Below are 27470 nucleotides of genomic sequence, written 5' to 3' on the forward strand. Positions count from 1 at the left end.
CAAATTCATAGACGTGGAAAATAGGGTCAAGGTTACCAGGGGCTGGGAGGGGAGAAGGGAGTGGAGAGTTACTGTTTAATGGGTATAGAATCGCCTTTTGGGAAGGTAAAAAACTTCTGGAAACGGACGGTGGTGATGGTTGCACAACCTTGCAGGTGTGCTTAACACCACTAAAAAAAAGGTTGGACAGAAATAGCAGTATAAGAATAATATTCGAAGTTATGGTGGTAACGTGCAGAAGAAACAGCTGAGTGGTGAGTGCTTGCCAGGAGGAGGTGATGCTATGGGGAGGGGAGGGATGTGGCAAGAGACAGCTGCTGGTCATTAAAGTCTTTGTTGCGCCATTTTACTTTTATTTTATTTTTTTTAAAGATTTTATTTATTTATTTGAGAGAATGAGAGATAGCACGAGAGGGAAGAGGGTCAGGGCGAGAAGCAGACTCTCTGCCGAGCAGGGAGCCCGATGCGAGACTCGATCCTGGGACTGCAGGATCATGACCTGAGCCGAAGGCAGTCGCTTAACCAACTGAGCCACCCAGGCGGCCGTGCCGTTTTACTTTTAAAAGGATTACACGAACATTCACACAGTGCTACTTACTGTGTGCCCAGAGTGCTTTAGATACTTTGTGTATATGTTCTTTAATCCTCCTATCACCAAGAGGCAAGTGCTTCCCGAGTCCTGCTCTCGATCAGCCTACTGCACTGCCCCTCGGACACATGCAACACAGTGATCAAAGGGCTAACTAATTTTCAAAAGATGCTGCACTGAATTTCCTTGTCTACATATTTTATGTGCTAGTATGTGAATATTAGATTCCTAGGAATAAAATATCCTTAATTTCTATAAAAGGCAAAACATGGTGTCCAGCTCATCCCGTGGACATAAAAACTAGGAATGTTGCTGATGCAGATGTTATGTTCCTCTTCTAGTAGAACTGAGCACAGAAGCCAATGACTTTCCTTTGTATTCCAATTTTTAGCAGGTCTCCCCAGTTTTTGTATTTCCCCCCCCCCCCGCCATTTCCCCTCTCATCTCTCCTGTGACGATGATCCTTGTAATGGTACCTGGGGAATAAAATATAAGAAAAACGAGCACGGAGAGAGTAAATCGAGCTTCCTTTAGAGATAGAGGAAAATAATTTTGCAGTGAGAAAACATGCTGAAATATTATTTTTATAGTGAAAATAGTTACATCGCAATTTTAAATTACATTTCCATTTGAAATGGAGTCATTTTGCACCACCTACTGGAATATATGGCTCTATATAGTCCAAGGTTTCAAAATTAGGAATCCACTTTTAAGAATTTAGAGTTAATGTTTTTCGTTATCTTTGAGAGACCAATCCCTTTGATGTTGGAAATGCCAAATGCTAAATGATTTCAGGGACCATTTTCTAAAACAAACTCTCTTTAGAAGCCAAATTTAATCATCTAGCTAAGTTAACAAATTGTACAACTGCTTATAAAAATAAAATGATTAAGCCAAATATATCAACCAAAGAGATAAAAATGTAAATTAGAAGCAAAACTGAAATCAATACACATTATCAGTTGCTAACTCACTATTAAAAAAGAAGATTCAAGCAGACAACTGGAAAATGATAGGAAACATAAGCAAATGGAATAAACAGAACATAACTCAACATTAATTAAAAAAGAACTTGCCCAATGAAAATTTGATAGTGTTTATACCCAAAGTAATAATCATTGCCATGGCTTAATTACAGCTGAACATCAACACACAAAGTACTCATATTTAAGCTCTTTGACATTGTAAAGGAAACCCCAACAAAAACTTCATTCTTCATGACTATAAATAAATTTCTGAATATATAGTAGCAACATTCATTATCGTGTAATTGACAGAGATTCAGCAATAAATTTCTGAATATATAGTAGCAACATTCATTATCGTGTAATTGACAGAGATTCAGAAAAAAAATACATCTACAGTATCCACTATTCTACATGAAATTCCTTTAGAAACCTAAATATATTACATTTTAATTTCTTGAAACCTATTATAGCATTTCACTTATTTTATGGGTATTTTGTCTGAAAATTGATTTTATTTTTAGATGTCAACTAAATTAGATGTCAACTCAATTAACTGAAGCATAAAATATAACAGCAAGATATATTTACAAATACACCCCAGAAAATGGTGTGCAAGTAACCACCTGATTTAAACTCCTAAGCACAAAAAGATCTCGTGCGATGGCAACCAACTCACCCATAATCCTCTTTGTTGTTGCAGGTGATTTGTGCATGACAAGCCTGTTTACAGTGACAAATGTCATGTGCAAGGTTGCCGGAAGGTGTTTTTTTCTCAGTTTAGTTCACCGCTGGTGGGATTTCATTCTTAAGGTTCTCACCTGCACTGGAAAGCGTGGTGGTTTAATTTCTGTCAGCTGAGCTCAAAGCCTTTCACTGAGGATACACAGAAAATTCTTAACGAGGCCACGGAGGTCTTTCCTGGTCAAGACACACCTGCCTCTCCAGCCCTACCTGCCACCTCAAGCTCCCCGGGCTTCTGCCCCCTCACCACCGTCTTCCCATGCCTCGCCCTGGCTATGCACGCCACTGCTACTAGGACTCTGCCTATGCTTTTCCCTCTGCCTGGAATTCTCTTCTCTCCCCACTTCGGCCTAGTTACTTCTTCCCTGACTTTCCTGGCTGGGTCAATTCACAGTGGCAAATTTGCATTTTGGGGGTATTTACCTGCAAGTTTCTGCATGCCCCCACTAGACTGTTTTTACTCACCTGTGAGTCCCAAGAGCCCAGCATACCACCTGCACAGAGGAAATACGGAATGACTCACTCAGATCAGCGCCAGAGAGGCACCTGCTCTGGCCCTCCTCTGGCTACACCACTCCCCAGAGGAAGTGGGCCCACCTGGAGCTCCAGGGAGCCTGCTCTAAAGGGTCCAGGCCTGCTCTGGGGCCCATGGAGGCTGCTTCCCAAGCCTGTCTCCCAAAGGACCTGGTGCATCCACCCCTATGCCCAAGGGGTGGCCAAGGGGCGTTTATCGGAAAGATGAGCGGATAAAATGTATTTTAGGGGCGCCTGGGTGGCTGAGTCGATTAAGCCTCCAACTCCTGATTTCGGCTCAGGTCATGATCTCAGGGTTGTGAGATCGAGCTCCACATCAGGCTCAGCCGGGCATGGAGCCTGCTTAAGATTCACTCTCTCCCTCTCCCATTTTCCCTCCCCCCGAAAATTGAAAAAAAAAAAAGTATTTTAATAGTTGCCAAGGGTGGCTGTGTTAAAGGTGTATAGTCAAGGAAGGAGGATAGAATGTATTTTACTTAATAATTTGTTGGCTTAATATATAACTTGAGATATTTTGCTATATGCCATGCAGAACTCCATTTATAGTTTTCCCCAGACCCTACCAACCCTCTCCCCCAAAAATAGGCACAGAAGTGGTTTCATGCCTATCTGAAAATAAACTTTACCTCTCATTTAATGTCAAGATGACCTCCTATATCCCATCTGAAATCTGAGTTCAAAGGAGAATGACTCTTAAAGTCAACAGAGATATAAATATTTAATGTCAAAACTCCTTGAGAAAGCACAATGAATGGGGCCAGGGGAAGAGGGGCAGGGATAAACAGTTGAAGTGATTCAGTTTGAAAACACGTTTTAAAATCATTGTATGACACTAAAATATTAAAAATTATGTTCTTTGGGTAACAAGGCAATGCACTTTCTTGCCTTTTTGCATTTTACTACTGTTTGAATTTTCTAACATAACAGTGCTTACATTTGTGATGAAAATCTTATTCTTCTGAAAAATCAAGTTACTATTCTGTTTCATTTACAAAACGTGAACGTGTCACCAAAGCTCACCATCTTCTTTGCTATCCTTCACATGGAAGCAACAGTAGGAATTTTCTGCCCACGTATTAATTTCAGAGGCAAAAACTGTACCTTCTCAGAACTCAGTGGAAAAGGACTGTGGCTTATCTTACATTGTATGTAACGGGGAGTCACAAACAAGCTCATTTCTAGGTTTAGAAAATGTGTCGCCTGGCTAGTGGACCCAGAGTCCACTTTCTTTTAGGCAGCTCCCTGAGTGTTCGTGATTTCTGCTAACTTTCATTAAGCCCACCTTGATTTCTTTTGGTTTCCTTATTATGGTCCTGAGTTTCTTTTTCATAGCCATGCTTCTAGAAATCCAGTTTTGTCTAGGGGTGCCTGGGTGGCTCAGTCAGTTAAGCGTCTGCCTTCAGCTCAGGTCATTATCATGATCCCAGGGTCCTGGGATAGACCCCCCGAGTTGGGCTCCCTGCTCATCGGGGAGTCTGCTTCTCTCTCTCTGCCCCTCCCCTGCTCATTCTCTCTCTCTCTTTCTCTCTCTCTCCTCAAATAAGTTCTTTTAAAAAAAGAAATAAGAATGGCCTAGTTATTAACCTAGAAAGAACCAATTGCCCTCCTTCCTATGCCCCATGTCCCACCAAGGCCCTCACACCATGTGTACCAGTCAACAGGTGATGCTCTTGTCCCCTCCCCTTTGCCTGCGCTGCTCCCACCTCCACATTTTGGCAAGTGTTTTTCCTTCACCCTCCCACACTGCCCAACCTTCCAAATCCCCAACACCCAAGGCTCCACAGCCCTTCCTGATCACCCTCCACATCCACCCCTCCCAGCCGAGTGTAATTATCACACCTTGGAAGCTCTACCACACCTGGGCCTTCTCCTTTACCATAGCAGGACTCACATTCACCTGTTACTGCTGAGTCCTCGCTACTGCCCTTGTTCTCTTCCCAGAACTAGATCATAAGCCCTTGAAATCACGAGCCCTGTTCTGCCACTGTCTTTAACCCAGCGCTGTGCCTAGGACTCAGTAAGTGTCTGAAATGAATGAAGCATACATTGTTTGGTCAATCCCAACATTTCTGTCAGAACTGCTCAGGGCTCTCTTGAGAAATGTGTCTTTTCAGTGCCAACTCAGCAGCCTGACTTAAGACAGTGATTGACAGAAGAAAATGGCCAGAAAAAGGCAACACGGAAGATTAAATTAAAAGCGATGAAGAATGAACTAATTTCAATAATAATTTGAGGAAGGGGAGGGTTGGGGGAGGAGGCACACTGGATATGTGTTGATAATGGTTCAAGGGGGGTGATGGTGACAGGTACATGGAGGTTCATTTTCCCATTCTCTCTACTTAGGTATATATTTGAAAATTGTGTGATGAAAAGATCTGAAGAAGAAAGCGAAGGAAGAGAAGTAGCCGCAGCTGATTTGCAGACTCAGAGGAGGCCCCAGGCCCAGGTATGAGAAGATTAGGAGGCAGCACCCCCACCCCGCCCCCCCGGGGTGCCATCCTTCCCTGTGGCCACACTCCTGCTGTCCAAGCTGCTCTCCTCCCGAATCTACACGTGCCCCCACTCATGTATATGGTCCCCACGCTCAGACCTTTGACCGAAGTAATGCCATCCCAGGCTCTGCCTCTTGGGTAATGCCCCGTGTTCTAGGACATTCCCAAACAGGAATGGGAGCCCCTCAGAGCCGGGCTCTACTTCAGCTAATCCGGTTGGCAAACCCTAACCCATGTGTGTGATAAGTCACACACTGAGATCTTCTGGAACATAAAGTCCTTGATGTTTCTTAAATGACACCAAGTAGCGTCCCCTACATGGAAGGATTTGCCACAGGTCCCAGGAGACATCTCAGTGGAAATTTCTCCAGTCTAGAAGGCTTCCTGTAGCAATAGAGGCCATTGCAGACCACCCTCTGCCCAGAAGGCCGGTTCTATTCTACACAACCCCTCTGAGGATCCTCCCTATGGCTGTGATTTCTCCCTTGAGTCACTACAATCAGATCATAAACATTCATTGCAGCCAAGATGCACACAGCGTCATAGGGCTTTCATAGCCAGGTCTTTCCTAAACAATTCATGATAGCCACGCTGATTATGTCCAACCAGTTTTAGGGGATAAACAAGGCTGAGTCCCTCCAACAGGAGAGCTCAAGTTTCTCCTCCCACTCTTGTGCTATCTCTTTCCTACTTCCAGCCCATTAAAAGAATGGTACTTGTAATGTAGATGAGGTCAGTCTTTTTGCACAATGTTGACAAACAAGGGGAAGATTCCAGAGAGAAATGCCACAGCAGTGAATGAGTATCAGTGAATGAATATCAATGATGCTTTTCCACTTTGTGCTTACAAAATGCCTTTTGTACCAGAATCTCAAAGCTCTGCAGGAAGCAAGGCTTTGACTGGCACATTCACTCAGGGTAAACGTGAATGGCCAGAGCTGCTCAAGTCATTTGTGATAAGAAAGAACAAAAGTCCAGACACTTTAAAAAATGCAATATCCTTGCCTTCTGAGTAGTAAACAAAAGTATGCAGAAGGATAATGACATCTGTGGATTCTGGCTTCATTGCCTGGAGAGAAAGAATGTAAATAAATATGTAAAAAAAATTGTCATATGTGGATAACACCCTTCGTTCATCCAGTGGTTACCACTCAGCCCAACGTCTGCATGCAATGGATTCTATTCCTGGGTGCCTTGTGACTGCATGACACTGAGAAAGTAAAATATATCTTTTCCATACCCACGAGAAGACAAATATAGAAATGTTTAGTTAAAAGGTCTGTCCAGTCAGCGACTTTGACATCTGAGGCCTTGGCACTAAGTGATACCTTCCTTTTGTTCTCTCCACTGGAAGCCTCCTTGTAAATGCGTAATAGCCAAATGATTCATTAGGGTCTGCAAAGGCCAAGCCCTTAACTGGAAAGGCAGAGGGGGGACCCACAGGCAGCGCCTGACTGTGGGATTGATTTGAAAGTTCATTTGAGAATTCCTTCCTTCTCACTTTTCGCCGAAGGTGCGTGCACTGCATGAATAACCACTCAGGCTCCAGCCACCAATGAGTGGTCTGAAGAGCGAACGTTAGTGACTTTGAAACTGTTCCTAGGATTCATTTATGGTAATAATCAGCTTCGGAGACTAAAACTCACAAAGACTAAGAGCATGTCTGCTGTGAAAGTAATACCTAGCAGAGACAACCTGCCCCTACAATCACTTGCATTTTATTCTGAAAGTCAATGCTAATCACTTACAGAAGAATTTGAGTTCTTCTAGTATCCAGAAAAGGAACTCCTGAAAGTGCAATCCAAATGGCTTCTGAAGAGTTTCAAATAATTTGTTTAAATGTTATTAGACTACAGAACAGCAATTAAATAATTATCACCTAAATTAAATAAGGTATCATGTAGTTTTAACCAAGAGGGTCTTGCCATTACACTAGTAAATTGCTCCTCAAAGTTTTCATCGTCTTATACTTTAAAAAATTTTTCTAGTCTTGTCAAATTAAGGTGTAAAGGAAAATACAGATCATTAACTTGATAACTGTTCTTGACTCAAAGAGTGGCTGGCGTGTGTGGTTTTTGATACCATGGTGTGTCTAAAATAGTCTTTCTAAAAACAGTGGTCTGTAAACTTCCTTATCACACACTGTCATTAGTTTTAAAATGTTCTGAACATGTAGCCCCAATGTCTGTATATTTACTTATTGGTAAATTACATCATGGCAGTAATACATGAACATCAAAACACAAAAGTAGAAAACAATCGATATTTAATATATTTTAATTTATCGACTGCAAACTAGTAGTTTTGTTCCACTAATATTCTTTAGAAGAGAGTAAAGTGGTCAAACAGGTTTATTTTTGTGGCTCTTGGTTGAAAACTTGGTGGCAGAACAATTTGAAGTATCCCTCTAAGTTCAGTTTATTTTAAAACTGGGTTGGAATGGCTGTCATTACTTAAAATAGCTCAAAAGATAAGTAAACTAACTAGGAAGAATCACATGGTCTCAGAGCTTTCCAAGTCAAACTATCATTTCAATTGTATCCACAAATGAGGCAAATGCTGTAGTTGAAATCTGGTTACATTTCTATCTTCTTTGAGTCCATCAGTCTTTCTTACACACCAATTACATGGTGTCAAGGAATAATTCAGAGATAGTAAATTGTTTTACACGCAATTTGTTTACTCGTTCCTGAGGAAGAAAGGTCAACAGACTGTTGTCAAGGAACAAAATGAGAAACAGGCTGTATGAGAGAGAAGAAAGCCTCTGTGGGCAGCTGGGAAGAGTGAATCTTGCAGGCACATTTTTGGGGTAAACAAATCAGTTGGTGGCTGACAAAGAGATCAGTCTGGGCATTCTGAGTAGGCCAATGAGTGGTACTGAGGAAAACAATTAAGATGTGGATAGGTTTTTCCAAAGCCTTAGAGTGTGGCTGAGGAGCATGGCGGGCTTGTGGTCTGTAGGATGTGGGCTCTGCTCTCTCCCTTTGGTTAGACACTGCCTAAGGTAAACCAGATCTGCACCCCTGGCCTCCTTAGAATTCCTCAATATACTTAAAACAAACTCCATTTGGAAGATTTGTAAGATGCGAGAAGTTTGGGCTCTTAAGTTGACTGCAGAAATGAGTTTTTAATAAGCAGTGTAGGTCATTTTTAGCAACAAAAGCATATAATGTTGGAAAGATTTGCAAACATCTATTTTCAGAAATGCTCTCTCCATAAGATAAGGTTTTTTTAAAAAAAAAAAAAACCAAAGACTTCTCACTTGTTTAAACCATCACCTTTCTCTCAAAGGGACAGATTAAGTCTGTTTATTTTTGTGAAATTTTCTCCTAAAGCATCCTAATGATGGCAACTTGTCATCACAAAAAAGATGAGGAAATGTAGGACACTTTTTATAAACTACAGTAACTCATTTTTAAGCTTGACAATTTATTTTTAAGACTTTATTTGTTTATTCGTGAGAGACAGAGAGAGAGAGAGAAAGGCAGAAGGAGAAGCAGGCTCCCCAAGGAGCAGGGAGCCCGATGCAGGACTCGATCCCAGGACCCCAGGATCATGACCTGAGCTGAAAGCAGACCCTTAACCATCTGAGCCACCCAGGTGCCCAAGCTTGACGATTCTTTTAAGTGCTCTGTCACACGATGATCTGTGAACTGTGTGTGGTACATGAGATTTTCAAGGTCACCCCTCATCACGGAATTCTGAAAAGATTCTCCTAAAGGCCTTGTTTTGTCACCAGACTTAACCACATGGATGGCATCTACTAGCCCGTCTGAGCCACCATATACTCTCGTAGACTACAGAATGGCCACCAGACACCCAGTGCCCCCTTGTTGGGGGCATTCATCTTCCCTGCTGTACCAATGTTACACTTGGTCATGTGTCTCATTTTAGCCAAAAAAAAAAAAAAAAAAATGGTGAGTGGCAGCAATATTTGTCACTCCTGACCAGAAGCTCTGGGGACTGGTTTACAGGTAGTACCTGTCTTGGTTGTACCACTCTAACAGGCAATGCTCGGGGTGGTCTCATCAGTCGGCCTCACAGAGTAAAGATCACGTGGACTAGTGCAAGGCTATCCCAAATTCTGCCTGGGATACACTTCCACTAAATATTTGGGACGTTCTTACCCTTAAGAATTTGTTCACAGTTTATCTGATATTCTAATGTAACCTAGCATCCTGAATTTCACCTGGGGGCCCTAGTCGTCAGTCACTACATTTGGGGATCATTTATTTTGGCTGTAAACGTCAATCTTCCCTGATACACCACCTGAGCATGGCCCAAGGAAGGATGCCTGCGTCAATGTGCATATTAAGTACTAGGAAGGCTTAATTTTGCCCTTACTTTTCAGATTAAAAAGAAGAAAGTTCCAGTTCTTCCTGAGAGCTGGCAGAGTTCTATAGAGATCACTGTTCTAAACTCTGGTCACCGGCCGCAGTGGTCAGATACTGGAACCTTGCTAAAAATGCAGAGTCTCGGCACTACCCTACTGATTTTGAATCTGGAGATGGCTGGAGGATCTACTGGCTTAACACGTTCCTCGGGTGATTCTGAGACAAATTAAAGGTCCAGTGGCTGTGTGGGAGTCTGAGGCTCATCCTGCCTTTGCTGTGAAACTAGTTTTGTATGATGTTCAACAAGTCAATTCTATCCTCCTTTCTGGACTGCACTGTTCAATCTATACAGAGGGATGGGATTGGCTCAGATCATCTCAAATCTCTCTTCCAGCTCGAAAAGTCCAGGGCAAGGAATCAGAAACCCAGGGCCTTCCAAGGTCCCACAGGCAAAGTAAACCATGGAGGGTGGGTAGGTGTAAGACACTAGGTCGTGGAGGGGACCGTGGCACTTCTCAAGGCACAAGCCCTATTCTAAGCGGTCCCTGCATGTTTTCTGCTCTGCGGGCAGAACTCCCAGGGTCCTAGACGCATCTTCCTTACATAGAACTGTAACATTTTTTTTTTAAAGATTTTATATCTTTATTTGAGAGAGAGAGAGAGATATTGAGAGAATGAGTGGGGGGAGGGGCAACAGGCGAAGCAGACTCTCCAAGGAGCAGGGAGCCCCATGCAGGAACTCAATCCCAGGGCCCTGGGATCATGACCTGAGCCAAAGGCAGATGCTTAACTGACTGAGCCACCCAGGTGGCCCCAGAACTGTAAACTTTTATGACAAGATTTCTAATTTTGCTTTGGAAAATACTGTGTGCTATGACTAAGCAAATTTATGATTGGGATCTCTCTGAAATCATAACGTGTGCTGGGAGATGAGATTTGTAAATACAGTCTAACCTACAAATTGTTTTAGAATGGAACAAGCTGTTTGTGAAGACTAACTTTAATAATTAATGCCTGACAGCAATAGTTTGGAAATACTTCATTATACATTTTTAGCTTTGATTTTGCAGATTAAAAAAAAACTGGAGCCAACAACATTGTTTTTATGTCTCAAACACTTTGGTAAGCATTTTAAAAGCCTGTCATACTAGTTATTTTACCTACATTGCCTAAGGGCTGAAACAGTTCAATGGGCTGGTGCTGTGCCCTGGTGTTGGTAAAACAGTTGATCAAATGGGACACTAGCCCCTGAGGAGCTCACAGGTGGCAAGAGAGGCAAATACAAACAGGTAATTTTTCTATAAAGTGGCAAGTGCAGGATAAAGCTACATATAAGCTTTGGGAACAAGAAAAGGGACCCTAAGGGGTGAGGAGGGGGAGGTGTCAGGAGAGACTTAGGGATGCTACCTGAGATGAGTCTTGAGGAATAAGCTAGGTGAGGAAGGGAAAGGTATTCTAAGCAGAGGAAAAGCACCAGCATATATGGACTTCTGGAACAACCTGTTGAAGCAAAAAACTGTAAGCAGTTCATTCATTCAACAAACATTTCCTAAGTGGTGAAAACATCAGGTGCTAGGGAGCCAGGTAAACACCTAAGAGTGCTGATTGGCTGGGGGACAGGGAAGGAGGCAGAAGGCAGACATTGATACAATACAAAAAGAAACATAAGTAAGCTTCTTAAAATGTGAAATTCTGGAAGTAATCATACATGTTACCCGCAACATTAAATTTCAATCACTTACATTAGAAAAAATGATAACTCTCTCTCTCTCTCACACACACATACACACACACAGCACTTAAAAGTGTTTGAACAGAGAAAAGAAAGCAATTAACAAGCATTTAGCTAGAAGAATGGATCAACTTTCTGTAACTCAGATGTGCCCAGTTTCTCCTGCCCTCCTGAATCCCCCTCCATTGCTGCCGATAGCTTGCTGGTTCTAGCCCTGGGAGTGGCCTCAGGAAACCCAGTCTCCCCTCAGGTTTCATGCCACAAATTGTCCTGAGCGGATGGGAGTCATTGGTCCTCCCGCCCCCAGCCTGAAGCCCCTCTCTGCTCCCAGCACCCTTTCTGCAGCTGACCTCTTTTTCTATGCTGAATTTTACTCTGTTTCATTCTTCTCTACTTTCTTTCTTTCTTTCCTTCTTTCTTTTTTTTTTTAAGACTTTATTTATTTGACAGAGAGAGAGAGAGAGAGAGAACACAAGCAGGGGGAGCGGCAGGCAGAGGGAGAGGGAGAAGCAGGCTCCCCACTGAGTAAGGAGCCTGATGTGGGACTCCATTCCAGGACCTTGAGATCACGACCTGGGCTGAAATCAAGAGTCGACACATAACCAACTGAGCCACCCCGGTGACCGCTTCTTCTTCTTTTTTAAATATATATTTATTAGAGAGAGAGAGGGAGAATGTGAGTGGGGGGTAGGGGCAGAGGGAGAGAGAGAATCTCAAGCAGACTCCATGCTGAATGAGGAGCCCTACATGGGGCCTGATCTCACAACCCTGAGATCACGACCTGATCCGAAATCAAGAGTCCAACGCTTAACCAACTGAGCCACCCAGGCACCCCCTCTCTGCCTTTTCAAAGGGCATTTCCAGCACATTTTCCCACTTAATAACATCACCAAGCGTTCAGGAACCTACTTCTCAAGAAGCCTGCAATATATTTGAGTCCTGAATAAAAGAATTACTGATATCTCAGAAAATCCCTTCTTACAAAAAATTATACAATAAAACAAAAGAACTTAAAGATTACTGGAAGCTAAAGTATATATGTTTAAAAGTTTAATAAAAATTATGTTTTATGATAAAATGCACAATCAGAAAAAATTGGAAAATAAAAACTTTAAAGAATTTTAAATCACTTCATCTCACCACTCAGTCGTTTTTATGGACATAGAGGCAAGAAAAAGATACGTTTTAAAAATTAGGAAAATAATGCATATTTGCTTTTTAAAATTTTATCATTTAACATCATATGTACAATCGAAATGTTCTTGAACATTCCTGAAGAAGATAGCTGCACAAGTTAATGGTATTACATACCAAAAGACTTAAACATCTTCCTAAAGCTAATTTAAATTGTGCTCAATTTTTTACTACAGTAAGTAATGTATTACCTTGCAAAAAAAGGACTACAAAATACAAACAAAAAACGATAAAAAGCAAAATCAGTATGTTGAAGTGTTTACAAAATGTACTATTAAGTATAATTCATTGTTAAATATAATTCACAAGAATGTTTCATTACATTTGAAAACAATTGGTAAATTGAGCTTCCTCAATCACAAGGATGTCACAAGGACGTGTGAATATGCACATAGTGAGTTATCAGGGCCAAATGTAACTTACAAGTTGAGACAGCCAAATACTGCAAGGCAAAGTTAATTTTTCCAAAAACCTTCCAATGTTTTACCACAAAACAAAGCAAATTTTTATGAAGGATGTGGCTGCATTTAACTAGGCTTGATAAGACAGTAGATGAGGAGTCTGAGCAGAAGACAGCCTAGCATCTCCCAAGCCTTCACACGGCCCTGGCTGTTTCTCTACTTCCTTACTACTCAAAGCACTGGCATCATCTCCTAGAGGTCTGTTAGAAATGCAGAATCCCGGGCCTAGAAAATCAGAATCTGCATGTCAACTAGATCTCCAGGTGTTTCCTCTGCACACTAACGCTGGAGAAGCCCCAGGACCACCCAGAAAGCCCTTTGCTAGCTCCCTAGGGCCTGACAAGTAGCAGGCTTTCCGCAGATGCCTCCCGAGTCACTAAGCAAACGCGGCACCTTGCAAAACCCTGTGGAGGTGCGACCGCCTTTGAAATGCGTCCTTCGGTAAAGGCGGAGGGCCGCCGCTCCAACACTCGGGGCCGCGGGGCCAACCTCGCATTGTGATGCGGGGGCAGGACGCCGAGCCCGGGCGCGCACCTGGGCACCTGATCTCTGCCTTCCTGGGGCTGTGAGCCCGTCTGTAAGCCGGTGGGGGCACTGAAGGCTGGGGAGGCAGGAGCACTAAGACCTCGCTACTTTATCTCACTGGAGCCGCTGGTTTACACGGACTGCAGCACCTCTCCGCCCGCGCTGCGACAACCTCGAGGAAACTGACACCCCCGAGCCCTAGTCGCCAGAACTGTTTGCCAACAAAGGCTAGAGGCGTGCAAGGGGTGGAGCCTGGGAATCAGCTACCGCGAGACGTGGTCCCCTGAAGAGATTCCGACAGGCGCAGGCGCACTACACCTCCTGCCTCCGCCGCGAAGGTGGCTTCCACCGGGGAAGACGGGACCGGGCCTCTGGCATAAAGATCGCGAGATTTGAGCGCGTCACCGCGACTCCTTCCGGTCAGAGACCGGAAGCGCAGTGAGCGGGGCGTCTCTGGCTCCTGCTTTGCTGTGCTGCCGCGCCAGTGGGCCCGGTTTCTGTCGCGGCTCCTCGGATCCCGTTCCGCCTCGCCTACCCTGGGCGGAGGTGATGGGGGACTCCAAGGAGGCTGGAGCGGAGTCTCCGCCGGCCGGGGCCGCTGCTCGAGGAGGGCTTAGCCTCCTGTCCCAGGGAGAATCCGAGGAATCTTCTGCACAGGTGAGTCCGTCCTGGGGCGGGACCTGCAGGGCTCCGGGGGCTGCGGGCCCGCTCCGCGGGGGAGGCATGTTACGGTTCCCGGAGGCTGCTGATGCCTTCTCTGCGTCTCCCGGACAGTCCCCCAAACGGAGTGGAAGCCCGTGTGTCTGTGGTCAGGCATTCGGGTATTTCCATCCAAGTCACTCGTATTAAAAGCAGTTCTGGCTTCCCCCTCGGTTATAACCGACGGGCGAGTTAGGCACGATCTCGGCTGTCGAGAAGCGTACGTGTGAATATGTGGTTCCAAAATGTGGCACAGTCGTGCAAAGCTGGAGGGAAAAGAGAGGGTGTCAGCGGGGACCTCACCGAGATGGGATCGAAGTAATCCTTGAAGGGTTTCTAGTGTTTCCCGGGCCGAAAATGGACTGCGTGAAAGGTTAGGATAGTGAACTCGGACACTGAGCTTGCTTGGGGGTGTGCAAGTGAAGAGTGTGAGGAACCCGCAGTGCCTTCCTGCGAAGGTGAAGGTTCAGAGTGTGTAATGAACCGACGAATCACTTACTAAACGTTTGCTTGAAAACAAGCCCCAGGGGCGCCTGGCTAGCTGAGTTAGTGGAAGGAAGGATTCTTGGTCTCTTGGTGGTGAGTTCAAGCCCCACGTTGGGCGTAGAGTTTACCTAAAAAACAAAAACGTCCCAGATATCCTACCACAAACGACTTTCTAAATGATATGTTACTGAAATTGAAATAATACATCTTCAATAACAAGCAGAGGTTTTATCAAATTTTGCATTTTGCTGATATGATTCTTTTGACTGTCCTTGGCTTTTGCTTGTTCACTGTCTTAGCTGATAATCATAAACATTGTACTTCTTGACTCATGTTTTTCTTTGAAATTATGTGAAAAAGAGCTAAGTAAATACGACAGTGTATGCTTGCATTTATTGCTATGAGAAAAGTGTAGCATATATTCTTGTGAAGGCTGATGTGGTGGTTTGTTGTTTGTTTTTTTTTTTTTATAAAGGTAGGATATTTAATTCCTAGTAGTGTTATTAAAAGTTTTGTTCAATGTGTTAATTAGGGATCAGCTTTATTTCTTGGAGGCAATGAAGTGAAGAGCCGAGCTGTGGTGAAATACTCTTCTGCCCCTCCTAGAACAGCATTTGCACGCCTTGAAGAGAAAACAGACTTGAAACTCCCACCTGCCAACTGGTTACGAGAGAGTGCCAAACTAGGGCCAGCAGGAACTACCATTCTTGGCAACAGTAAGAAAAGCAAGCCATTTTCAAGGTAAATATTAATCAGTGGCATTTTTACTTGTCTCTCAACAACCCCCTTCCCCCCAGCCAGCCCCCAGACTCTAATGTTTGCTTTTTCGTTTTAATTTGTAATGCTTATCACCTTGGTGAGATTTCTCTTTAGAAAAAGGTTGTGTTTGACTTTCAAAGTCCTTTTTCTCCCCAGTAGGATTGTATTCTAATATGAAGACATCAGTTGCGTAAACTTCTTTTCGGGTCTGCATCATGTTATTAACAAAGCTGAGTTTTGACCACTTAAATTCAATCAGCTGTTTTATTTTTAGCCGATCTACATACCTTTTGAGTATGTGAATACAAAGAATCAGGGTGGCACATGAGGAGGAGAACCCTTAGCACTACCTAATCTGCCCTGTAGAGTTTTTCATTAAATGGTGGTGGATGGTTTCATCTGAAAAAGCCTGATGTAGAAACCCACCATGTTGGGTGACCTACACCCTTGACTTTGATACTTGCTGAGACAGTTGCTGGAAATTCTGCTGGTGGTATTTAAGTGTGAGAGAGTGGCCTGGGTTCTTACAGAGAAACATATACTAACATTCGTATTCTTGTAGACTACTTAATGTGTAGGATACTTTTTTCTTTTCTTTCCCTCTCTGTGACTGAACCTAAAATATGTCCACATAACCAACGAGAGCCATAAATACATTAAAACCTAATGATTTAGTAGTTTAGAAATTATCCTAATGCCTCCAAAGGTAAAAGTTATATTTGCAAAACGTTGTTTGTAGCATTATTTATACTAGCAAAAAGTTGGAAATAGTCCAGATATTTTCTTTTAGAAGAATGGCTTAATTATATGTCAACACAAATATTATGAAGTGATTTAAATTCTAGTTATATTGACTATGCGCAAACTTGTGCTAAGTACTTTATGTTTAGCTCATTGGATTCTCACAACCCTTTGAGTTAGGTTAACTAATTTTCACATGGGAAAACTGAGGCTTAGAAAGCTTAAGTAACTTGCCTACCCTGCATGGTAAATCATCAGAGCATGCTTTGAAGTGAGGCAGTCCTAGGTAAGTTGTTCTGATCCTCTGCCATTTACTAACTGAAAAATGGTGACATCAGCTGCTTTTCAGGCTTAGAGATTATAGACGTGCCTCACGTGGCACCTGACACAACATTTTTTTTTTCTTTTCTCCTTTGGGCTGAATTGGGGTCATTGTTCTTTCTTTCCCCCCCCCCCCCCGAAAAAGTGGTATTGTGTATCACTAGCAACACAGTCCTAGAGACTAAAATCCTGATAAGTGTTTCTGCTTGTATTTTTCTTGTCTCGTCACCTAAAAAGTATACTATCTTGAACTGCTTTCTCTTGGAGACTTTTTGGGGGATTTGCAATTACAAAAAAGAAAGTAATTGCTATTAATTGCTTCTAATGATTATTACTGTATTTTGTCAAATTTAAGATGTGATTGATTGAAGTCTTTGTACCACGAAGAAGGAAAAACTAATTCTAATGGTGATAGGCATATTGATTGCAGAGATGTAAGAATGTGGAAGATGGATATCCTGGAAGTGATGGGATGGTGTAATCTCTTATAAACTCTACTTGTATCATGAGCATGACCTTTGTGGCCTTTGTTCCCTTCATTAGCTTTGGTATGGCGTACGACTTTATTGATTCTGTGGGAAATGATGTAGACGTTGTCTCTGACTCTGAAGTAAGTGTCCTTATTGGAGAATGTAATTGGGGTGTTTGTCAGGGATTTATAACATGCTCTGTTCTGTAGTCTTGAAAAATTGCTGATGAAATAAGATACAACTGATTATCGAATACCCTTTCTGTTAGTAAAGTAACACTGTGCCACATCTCCTTTCAAAAAGGAAGGAGTGACACCCAAAACACTGGCAGTGGTAAATAATTAATATTGATGGCTGTGTTTTAATAATAGCAGTTGTTAATAAGTCATTAAAATGTGTGGGATGATTTATATAATGTTACCAGTTGAGAATTAGAAATGATACCTATGGCAAAATCTTTTGCTCCTAAGTTGGTCAGTTTTATCTGATATGCTAAAAGCATAGGTCAGTGCAAAAGTGACCTGTACGCACTTAACTTTAGGAAATTCCATTGTGTAAAACTAAATCTCTGCCCACCATTTACATTAACATAGGATGACAGCTAAAGTGTAGGTGATCCTGGTTTTAAAGTTTTGTCTTCCATGTGTTTGTATTTAGCTATTTCTGTACAGTACAGTACGTATAACCTTAGGAAAATAAAGTTTATTATGCTTTAAAATTGAATGAAGTTAAAATTTGAAAGAGTTCAAGTCACACTAAAAAGGTCTTTTTTAACTATTTTTCCTCTTAATTTTTTAAAGAACATAAAAAAGCTCCTGAAGATTCCCTACAGCAAGTCCCATGTAAGCATGGCTGTACACCGCATAGGAAGGACTCTCTTACTCGATGAGTTAGATATTCAGGAACTCTTCATGAGATCATCTCAGGTGATACTTTTTGTGGAAAAACAACCATTAAAGCAGTTATTTTAACAACTTAAGGGCACTAGCAGTATTGTTTCAAAGAAAGGCTGAAGGGGGAATGCAGTTCGGCAACTGAGAAATGAGACGTTTCATGGAATATAAAGAAGTTTTAATAACAAAAAAATAGAAAACAGAGTGAACGGGGAAGAAACTTATTTATAACCAACAGCCAGGATTCTTGCAAAGAAAAGGATGAAACCAGTGAAGAAAGTTGTGAAAAATCAGAAATCTAAGGGGATAGTTAAAAATTTTGGAAAAGTCCTTTGATGTCTCCATTAAAGAGATTCTCATGAAACATAACTGCCAGGAAATGTGAAGAATGTTAGAAATTATTCCTATGAATACATAGTTATTAGAATTAATTGGTTCGCTTAAAGCAGAGCTTCTCAAACTATTTTGGTAAATGAGTTCCCCACCCTCCCATGTGATAGTGGATACTTTTTGAAAAGTGTAACAGTAACGTTTGACTTTCTCAAGGCTTACTCTCCATTTCTGTACTCGGACTGGGGACTGTTGGCAGTTCAGTATTTATGTATGCTTGCCACTGGTCAAGCTCTTGGGATGTGACAGTGAGTAAGTCACAGTCCTTTGCTGGCAGCTTACAGTTTTGGCATGATAAACATACCCAGATAATTTCAATATGGTATGCCTATTGGGACTTACTCCAGGTACTAAGGAATGTGGTAGAAAGAAAAACTACTTCTCCTAGCCTGGCTCAGGGAGAAAAGGAAGACAGATTTCCCAAAAGAGGTGATAGGATTGAGTCTAGAAAGATAGTGTTTGAGTATGTGTTTATTAAATAGTATTTATATTTTCTTTAAAAGAGGAGTGGGTAACAAATTGTTTTGATTACAGGTTTGTTGTATTTATCATTTTCTTTTGTTCCTCAGACTGGTGATTGGACATGGCTGAAAGAATTTTATCAAAGACTCATTGATCAGAAGTGGCAGAGGAAGAAAAAGAGCAAAGAGCACTGGTATCAGAAGGCTATTCTTTCCAAGTTTTTATATTACAGGTACTTGGCTACTTGATTATTTTTTATCTTAAGGAAAATGAAATTCTGTTCTGAAATTTAATTTTAAGCTATAAAAGTAATTTAAGTTTTGCAACTATTGATGACATTTCAATGTCTTCTATTCTTTTTTAAATAAGATTTATGGTTGATTATGGAATTTAGCTTTTAAAAACTGGTAGACTATCACATAAAGTTAACTTTAGTAACAGTGTGATATTTTTATTTCTGATTTGGCCAGTATCAATGGCGATGGAGCTGCTCAGCCCGTCCCATCTGCTGCAGAACAGCAGGAATCATCCAGTTCAGATCAGACAAATGATGCAGACGGGGCTTCGTGGCCCGCCCCCTTTGAAATGCCTTCTTCAGTTTCTGAAGATCCCAGTGCTTCCAGTCAGGTTGGTTAGTACTTAGATGTTAATTCAGTAAACTCATTTAAGAAGACAAAACCAATGATCTTGTTAATAAAAATAGAACAGGAGTAAAAAGTACTCTAATTTATGTCTTATAATTAATTGAAAAAATTACTTAAAAAAATTTTTCAAAATAGAATTTATAAAAAATACTATGAATAGCTAGATTAGATTTTTAAAATTAATTCAAAATATTTAAAGATTTTTATTAGCTTTTAAAATAGCTTACCAATATGTTTATCAATACCGATTATCTCCTTGAAGTCGTAAGAATATTATATGATTTAGTGATATATAGAATATTTTAAGCTTTAGACTTACAGTAAATGCTTATCAAATATTGAGACTCACAGGTCTGTTTGTAATTTAATACTGACCTTCTTACCTTAATTTTTAGATTGTTAAGCCTAAAATTGCCCTTAAGATTTTCTGGGTGAAGTTCCTGAGACTTAACCCACATTAATATTATAAAGCTTTTAGAAAGGAAGAGAGAGTAGTATGTCTGTTTTGTCTCTTGCATTCTTGGGTTTTTTTCTTATTTTTTGTTTAGTTTTTGTCTTTGCTGTGTCTATCAAAGAGTAAAGTAACTGCATCTATGTAAATTTATGCATGTCTGTTTTTAGGAAAACATATTGACAAAGTCGAAGAAGATAAAAATGAGATCTTTGGTAAATTGTGTTTTTCCTCTTGCTATGTGTTCTCACGTATATGAACATTATTTGTCCAGATTGCTGCTATCCTCATAAACTACAGGGTGATAGGAGGGAAATACATTTAACTTGATTTTAGTTTTAGTAGGTTTTAAGATAGAGAAAGCTCATTAAGCTATGTAATGAATTTAAATTTTTTCCAAAGTTAGGAAGGTTATAAAGAAAAAGAAGTAATTTGCAGGTTCACATAGTGCTAACCTCCAGGAGCGGGGTTGTTGTGCGAATGAGAAGGGACATGGGTGCTGGGTGCTAGCAGGGACCAGTATCATGACCTGGGTAGTGATTACATGGATAATTTGCTTTGTAATTAGTCATTTTACTGTATGATTTATTTTATGCATTTTCCGGTATGTGATTATATTGCATTAACGGAGTTTTTAAAAATTCATTTAGTATTCCTTGACTTCAAAACCCACACATTACAAAAAGACCACATAACAGAAATATGAATCTCCTACCACCCCTCTGCTTGTCTTCCAGCCTTAATCATTTTGTCCTTACCTTGTTTAGGGCTTATTGTGAAAAATCAGGGAGGCTTTTGAGAATCTATAGACTTGTATGTGGAGGAAGTAAACTGGCGTCTATTTAATGCCTCTTATGCCTTGTACTTTAAGCCGTGTATGTGTATGTGCGTACGTATACATTTTTTTCATCCTTGGAGCTGTACATGTATTCAGTGTTGATGGTACCATTTTATAAGTGAGTAAACTAAAGTTCATAAAGAGTAGATGTTTGCTCATGGTCACACTGCTGGTGAAATCTGAAGATTTAAACCCTGAGCTTTCTGACTTCAGAGACCTGTCCTGACAGCAGTACTCTGCTGCATCCATGTGGTCCACACGTGTTCAGAAGGGCCGTGTAAGAAGTAGGGTTGTCACAGCAATGCCGTGGTCCTAAGCAGAGCTAGCCTGCCATAAAAAAAAAAAAATCCTCTTTGACAGAATATTTTATGTAACATTATACTGCCTAAATTTCAGATTTAGAGATTGTTGTGTACTCTATTACCTCATGAATTCTTTTTTTTTTTTAGAAGATTTTATTTATTTATTTTGACAGAGACAACGAGAGAGGGAACACAAGCAGAGGGAGTGGGAGAGGGAGAAGCAGGTTTCCCGTGGAGCAGGGAGCCCGACATGGGGCTCGATCCCAGAACCCTGGGATCATGACCCAAGCTGAAGGCAAATGCTTAACAACTGAGCCACCCAGGCGCCCCTACCTCATGAATTCTTATTCCCAAAACTAACCTTGCTGGTTTGAGGGCTGTGTTAAGCAGTGTTAGAGTTTAAATAGGTGTCTGTGGTTGGCCTTGGAGCCAGACTTTTATTGATAACATTATAACCCAGAGCCCAGACTCCCACTAAGGCTGCTACCTTGCAAATACAGTTGGGGATTTGGTCCACAGGTTGATGACTTGTCTGTACAAACAAATAAAAAAGCTTGAAGTTCTAGTGGGACTCTTTAAGAAGAGTACAAGGCAGAGCAAAAGCACTGGAGATTCTCCCCCACCCCCACCGTACTTGCAGTCGAGTGTACTCACTTCACAGGCAGGGGCTGAGCTTATTAGCATGCACATAGGTTGAGAAGTAAGAAATTTATGGAATAAGCTGTGCACATGCACATGCACATACCGATCTTGGGATTAAAGGTTTAAAGTAACGTTTCTTAAGACAACTGTCCCTAATGGTTGGAAATTTGAGTGGTGGATTGAGTTTACCCATTGTCAAATGTTCCCCTTCCTTAAGTGTTTTCTAGAATATATTCCAGAGAATGTATTAAGAATAAAACGTGTTCCAAGATTAAATAAGTTTGAGAACATTGGATTTTACAGAGGGGAAGTTGATTTTTCTACTAGAGAACCTTTTAGAGGCTTTTTTAATGTAGTAAGCATTGTTACTGTCCAAAAGCAAGTCTATAGTGAGCAGTGGGTTTCAAAAGCTTACTCTGGACGTTCTTCACTGAGTACCTCAGGGATTAGTGTTCTGTGAAGCACATGTCAGACAATGGCAAACGTCGGGGCTGCTCTGATGACCAGTGTCTCAAGAATAATATGGCTGAGGGGTGATGGCTGGCTCAGTCAGTAGAGTGGGACTCTTGATCTTGGGTTTAAAAGTTTGAGCCCCATGTTGCATGTAGAGATTACTTCAAGATCTTTTTAAGAATAAAGGAAGGAAAAATAAAAAGAATCCGGCTGAGGTTTCTTAGAAATATTTTTAATTCAGTGGAGGTGGGGTGGGCTGAAATAGCAGTGGTATTCAGATTTATCCAAAAGAGAAAAAAAATGAAAACTTTGAAAGCTTAAAATAATCTTTAATCTTTTTTGAGTATGATCTAAATGTGATTAGCTTATTAGAATAACTATGATAATTAAGAGCTGAAGTAAGCCACACATTGATGAGTTCATGATTTGCATATTAGCCCTAAATTCACAAAAGTAGATTTGAGGTTTATACTTTGAATGTTTAGGGGATACTCTTGAAAAGTAGGCCATTTGTGAGAAATATCGGCAGCAGAGTCACTCCTTATCCTTGCACTTTTCACAGGGAAGTGAGCCTCTTGAACCCTCATACATAGTGGGGCATGTGGCCTCAGCACCCAAAGAACAAAACCTGACTACTTTATTCAATGACGGGGAGAACAGTCAGGTATGCTTTCCGTGGTGTCCAGATTGGGACGCCTGATCCCCAGTCTACTTTGTCATTTAAAAGCTAGTCTGAATTGGAATTTGTAGGGAAAAAAGTCCACTTGATCCTGAAAATCACTTTCTAAACACCTCTGTGATCTTATAGCTCTTTGACTTTAATTTACTTTGTCTTCTTTGTCTTTCCTTTTTCTAGAATTTCTGTGAATCATGGGGGGAAATTATGGATCTCTTGTGTATTACATAATAACCTCTCCTATTTTATTTTTAATCAAAGGGTCTTAAAAATGATTTTGTTCGGAATATCTTATGGACATTTGAAGATATACATATGTTAGTTGGCTCCAACATGCCTATATTTGGAGGAGGCAGATATCCAGCAGTCAGCCTACGTCTCAGGTAAACCAAAATGGTATTTCTTTAGAGTCAGTGTTTTATCTGCTTTCACTTAATCTGTTAATCATCACCTTTATCTGGGTTTTTCACCCCCCCCCAAATCAGCACAGTAAGGATGAGGCTATTATCAGCAAATGCTGAAAGCCCTGGGGCTGGGTTTGCATTCAGGTCCTTAATGAATGGAGTCAGAGATCTGTTGTACCGTCTTAATCTTATGTTTGAATTCACAACGAATGAGAATATAATAGAATTTAATTAGTTAAGGAGATGGTTTACCAGCTTCATGTTAACTAATTGTGGGCACTTCTGTTAGTACTCCAGCTGTATGTGTTCCTGTCAGCCAACGTGAGCTATAGCATGGGCATTATTATAGGTGGTGGTCAGTCTTTCACCTCAGGTTGTATGAGGAGCATGCAGTAGGCTCACAGTAATCTGCTATCCTATTTCCTTCTACTCTTACTGAAAACTTGTATGGATTCCAGTTAGGAACGCGAGCAGAACTTAGGGAAAGATGGTAAAGAACGCACCACGTGAGCTACATGTGCATATCTCATCAGGAAATAAAGTTAATATGGCATTTTTCACCTAGGGGAGAATAGATTAAAATGATTAAATGGTGGAAATAAGTCTCAGATGGTTTATTATGGAACATCTTAAACTCCATAACACTAGAAATATGTATTTTTAGGGACAACAACAAACCAATTAATGTGCTAACTGGAATTGACTATTGGTTGGACAACTTGATATGCAACGTACCAGAACTTGTGATGTGTTTTCACGTAAATGGAATTGTGCAGGTAAGTAAGGTACAGTGTGACTTCTCTAATTTTCTTCCAAATGTAAATCAGTGCAGAGTACCTCACCAAAGCTTATGAGGCTCTTAAATACTAGGCTGTCTTTTTAACAAGGAAGATTGTTGTGAATAAACTGAAATTTGAGTGTTTTCACATTTGATTGGGTAATATCAGAATTCTAGATGTTACAGGAGTATAATTGTACAGGTAATTTGTGGGAAGTTCATAAATATACTGCAACCCACATTTGTAGCCATAGAACTCTGATTTTAATGCTAGGTGTTCATAGTAATTAATTACCTAAAAGTGTCTATACAGTGGAGATATCCATTTGGTATACAAATGTCTACTCAGTATATGCAGAGTCTTAGGGGAAGTTTACAACAATAATGTGTAAAGTTGATAGTTTATATAGCATATTGTTATTGAGCTTGTTCTTTTTGTGAGGCACTGTATCCTCATAATTATAAGTATTGAGGGAAAACAAAGAGTAAAGTTTGGTCACTACCGAGGAAGGTAAAATGCTAACGGGAAATAACAGGGTGCAAAGAGAAAGATAGGAGACCATCTGTTAGAAGGGCAGGACACCCATGTAGGTCCGGGTGGTCAGGGAAGGTGAGATCATTTCTGATTTGATTTGAAAGAGACTTCTGGAAGAAGTGGTCTCTCCACTGAATCTTGAATGGTAGCCTCTCCAAAAATAAGAGATGAATGTTAGAAGACTAGTGTTAAGTAAATGAAGGGATTGATAATAGATGCATCTAGGGACACAAGATTCATGTAACAGAATAGCAAATAGAAAAGCCGAAGTCAAATAATGGAGAATCTAGAATACTGAGTGTGGGCTTAGTTCGATTGGTAATCTGGAATCTGTGAAGGCTTTGCATCTGGGAGGTGAAATTCGTTGTGTTGGAGGCTGAGTTTGGAGATGGTTTGTAGGACAGGCACGGGGGACTTGGAGACAAGAAGCCTGGGGGAGGGCCTTGCTGTACTTTTGCAAGTAACTTGATGGACTTAGACTGTAGAGAAAATACTAAGAATTGACAGTGATAAGAAGGAGCTAGCATTTATTGAGTGCTTGTTTTGTTCCAGACACTTTGCTAAGTGCTTTACATGCATTACTTACTTGATCTTCTTAGCTGCTGGAACACCAGTATTCCCTTTGAAGAAGAGGGAAACTTGAGGATCAGGGAGCTCAAGTGAGTCGCCCAGGGCCCCATTGCTAGTAAGTGGTGGTGCCAGTATTTGAACCTGTATCTCGCTGAGGCCATGCTTCTAACCATTGTATTCCAACCCAGTGATTCTGAACCTTCAGTGTTTATCAGAATCACTCGTGGTCTCTAAAAAGACAGTTTGCTTGGCTTCCTAGTGTATCAGGATAGGTGGGATCTATGTATCTGTCAAAGAAAGGAAAAAAAGAAAGCTTTGTAGATGATTCTGATTTGCATTCTTGGTTGGGAAACACTGTTGTACCATTACCCTAAACAGCAGCATTTAATGAGAGGCTGTGGCCGGAGGGGGTGGTTCCAGAGAATTCCAGGGCTCACGGTCTAGAGTCACCACCGTGTCACTGCCGGAGATGTGGGGACATTGAACTGGTTTCGGCAGGGAAGGTGATCGGTCTTCATCATGTGTTCCATTTGAGGAAAGCATTGAAATGTCCATGAGCAGTTTGAAGTTACAGGCCTTGGAGAAGACGGGGCTAGAGAAATAACCTGAGGTCCGTCTCCCTGGATACTGTTGGACGTCATCACCACGGGAATCTATTCAGCTCAGACTCTGGAGCCTTCCCCCGTGTGGGTGAAAGGGGAGGGGGGGCCTGAAGAGTGCAGTATAAAATCCAGGATTTTAAGGAAGGAATTATGACGTGGGGCTTTAGATGAACCAAGAAGGAGGAAAACCAACCTGAGGAGGCTATTTGGTCTTCTTTTCCAATCGATTTGGTGTTTCTTGTCTTAGCGTTTTCGGAAAATGTGGTCAGAGACGTTTAAGGAAGTGTGAACAGAAGACAAACTAGAAAGAAATGTGGAGGTACTTTAGAAGTCGTGGCAGTGGTTTCCCTGTGGCCTCTACTCTTGCTGCTGCCTCCAGTCCCCATCTCTGTTTCTGTAAAGGAGTCCCGTCCATAGCTCAAGGGAAGAGTAGTGTCTACTGGAGGGACTTGCTGAGTGAGTCTAGTGTCTGGGGGAAAAGCAGGCTGGGTGAAGTCTGCCTTCATCTACCACCCTCCCAGGTGAAAACCACCAGGGAGAACGGAAGGAAGTGTATGCTGCAAGCTGTTCCATGTGAGAACAGAAGCAGGATCATGCCTAAATTTGTGGTTCTGAATTGGTGGTGATTCTGTCTTGAGACCTGTTCCTGTGGTAAGCCAACAGCATTGCTGACAGGTGGGTCGGATTCTTTTGGAATGTTGGAGCAATAAAAAGATCGAAAACCAGTGGGTTCAGCTCTTTGGGGCTGCATAGATCTCTGATTGCAGGATTTATATATTTGGTTCCTTTTTAATAAGAGAAGGGTTGCTGCCTGGGTTTTCTCTGAAACTGCGTTCTGTCTGTGTTTTACAGAAGTATGAAATGATAAAAACCGAAGAGATTCCCAATTTGGAAAACTCGAACTTCTCTACGAAAGTCATAAAAGACATTGCACAGAATATTTTATCGTTTCTAAAATCTAACTGTACGAAAGAAGGACATACCTATTGGCTGTTTAAAGGTAAATTCCTTCTTGAATGAACGATAATAATTGATTTGAGTGACCCTGGTAAACTAAGGTTTGTTTTCCTTTTCAGCAAGTGGCAGTGATATAGTGAAGCTTTATGATCTCACTACTCTTTGTGAAGAAACTGAAGACAAGTACCAGAATCCATTCACAATGCCGGTGGCTATTCTCTTATATAAGTGAGTGCGTGAAGAAGTAGCCTTACGTAAAATTTTAAAGTGCACAGCCACACTATCGGGGCCAAAGCTTTTAAATACCTTTTAGGTTTTTGTAGCTTAAGAAACAAAGTATGTACATATGTTTACAGGCTGTACCACAGTCAACTTGGGGGGGAAGTAAATACCATATTTTAAAATACAGTATCGTTTCTTATATCCCTTATTTTATTGGAAGGTGAGAAGAGCATGCTTGTACTTGGGTCTTGCAGAGAATGAGGAATGGGGTGTAAAGTTGATATAAACATTTTTTAGGGTTGCTTGCAACATGATGATGAAGAAGAATCAAAATAAGAAACACTACGGGACTATTAGAACATTGCTTCTTAATTGTGTTAAATTGTTGGACAAAAGCAGACATCCTCAAGTAAGATTAACATTTATATGCTCTTTAAAAATATTCTAGCATTCTGAAAGATTGTTGCCTAGACTTTAAAGCCTCTTAATTCATAGTCTGAACCGCCTTGTCCATTATGGTAGCCAGTAACCACTTGTGGCTGTTGGGCGCTTACAATGTGCTTAATTTGAATTGAGGTGTGCTTTAAGTGTAAAATACACATTGA

General features: G+C 41.2%; 1 protein-coding gene across 5 annotated transcripts in view; it reads left to right on the top strand.

The window, feature by feature from the left end:
- Positions 1 to 13990: 13990 nt before the first annotated feature.
- EDRF1 (erythroid differentiation regulatory factor 1) overlaps positions 13991 to 27470 on the top strand; it is a 40915-nt gene continuing 27435 nt past the window's right edge. The window contains exons 1-13 of one of the 5 annotated variants that reach the window (XM_027595890.2): positions 13991 to 14227; positions 15288 to 15496; positions 17120 to 17186; positions 17847 to 17972; positions 18899 to 19023; positions 19262 to 19418; positions 20057 to 20101; positions 22684 to 22785; positions 23059 to 23180; positions 23866 to 23977; positions 26539 to 26686; positions 26763 to 26871; positions 27163 to 27274. In XM_027595890.2, coding sequence (XP_027451691.2) covers positions 14120 to 14227; positions 15288 to 15496; positions 17120 to 17186; positions 17847 to 17972; positions 18899 to 19023; positions 19262 to 19418; positions 20057 to 20101; positions 22684 to 22785; positions 23059 to 23180; positions 23866 to 23977; positions 26539 to 26686; positions 26763 to 26871; positions 27163 to 27274 — 1542 coding nt within the window. In that variant the 5' untranslated portion in view covers positions 13991 to 14119. Of the gene's footprint in view, positions 14228 to 15287; positions 15497 to 17119; positions 17187 to 17846; positions 17973 to 18898; positions 19024 to 19261; positions 19419 to 20056; positions 20102 to 22683; positions 22786 to 23058; positions 23181 to 23865; positions 23978 to 26538; positions 26687 to 26762; positions 26872 to 27162; positions 27275 to 27470 lie in introns of those variants that run through there. The other 4 variants (XM_027595888.2, XM_027595889.2, XM_027595891.2 and 1 more) reach the window with 4 other exon arrangements.

This window comes from Zalophus californianus, chromosome 15 (assembly GCF_009762305.2).
Source record: "Zalophus californianus isolate mZalCal1 chromosome 15, mZalCal1.pri.v2, whole genome shotgun sequence".
Taxonomy (NCBI): Eukaryota; Metazoa; Chordata; class Mammalia; order Carnivora; family Otariidae; genus Zalophus; species Zalophus californianus.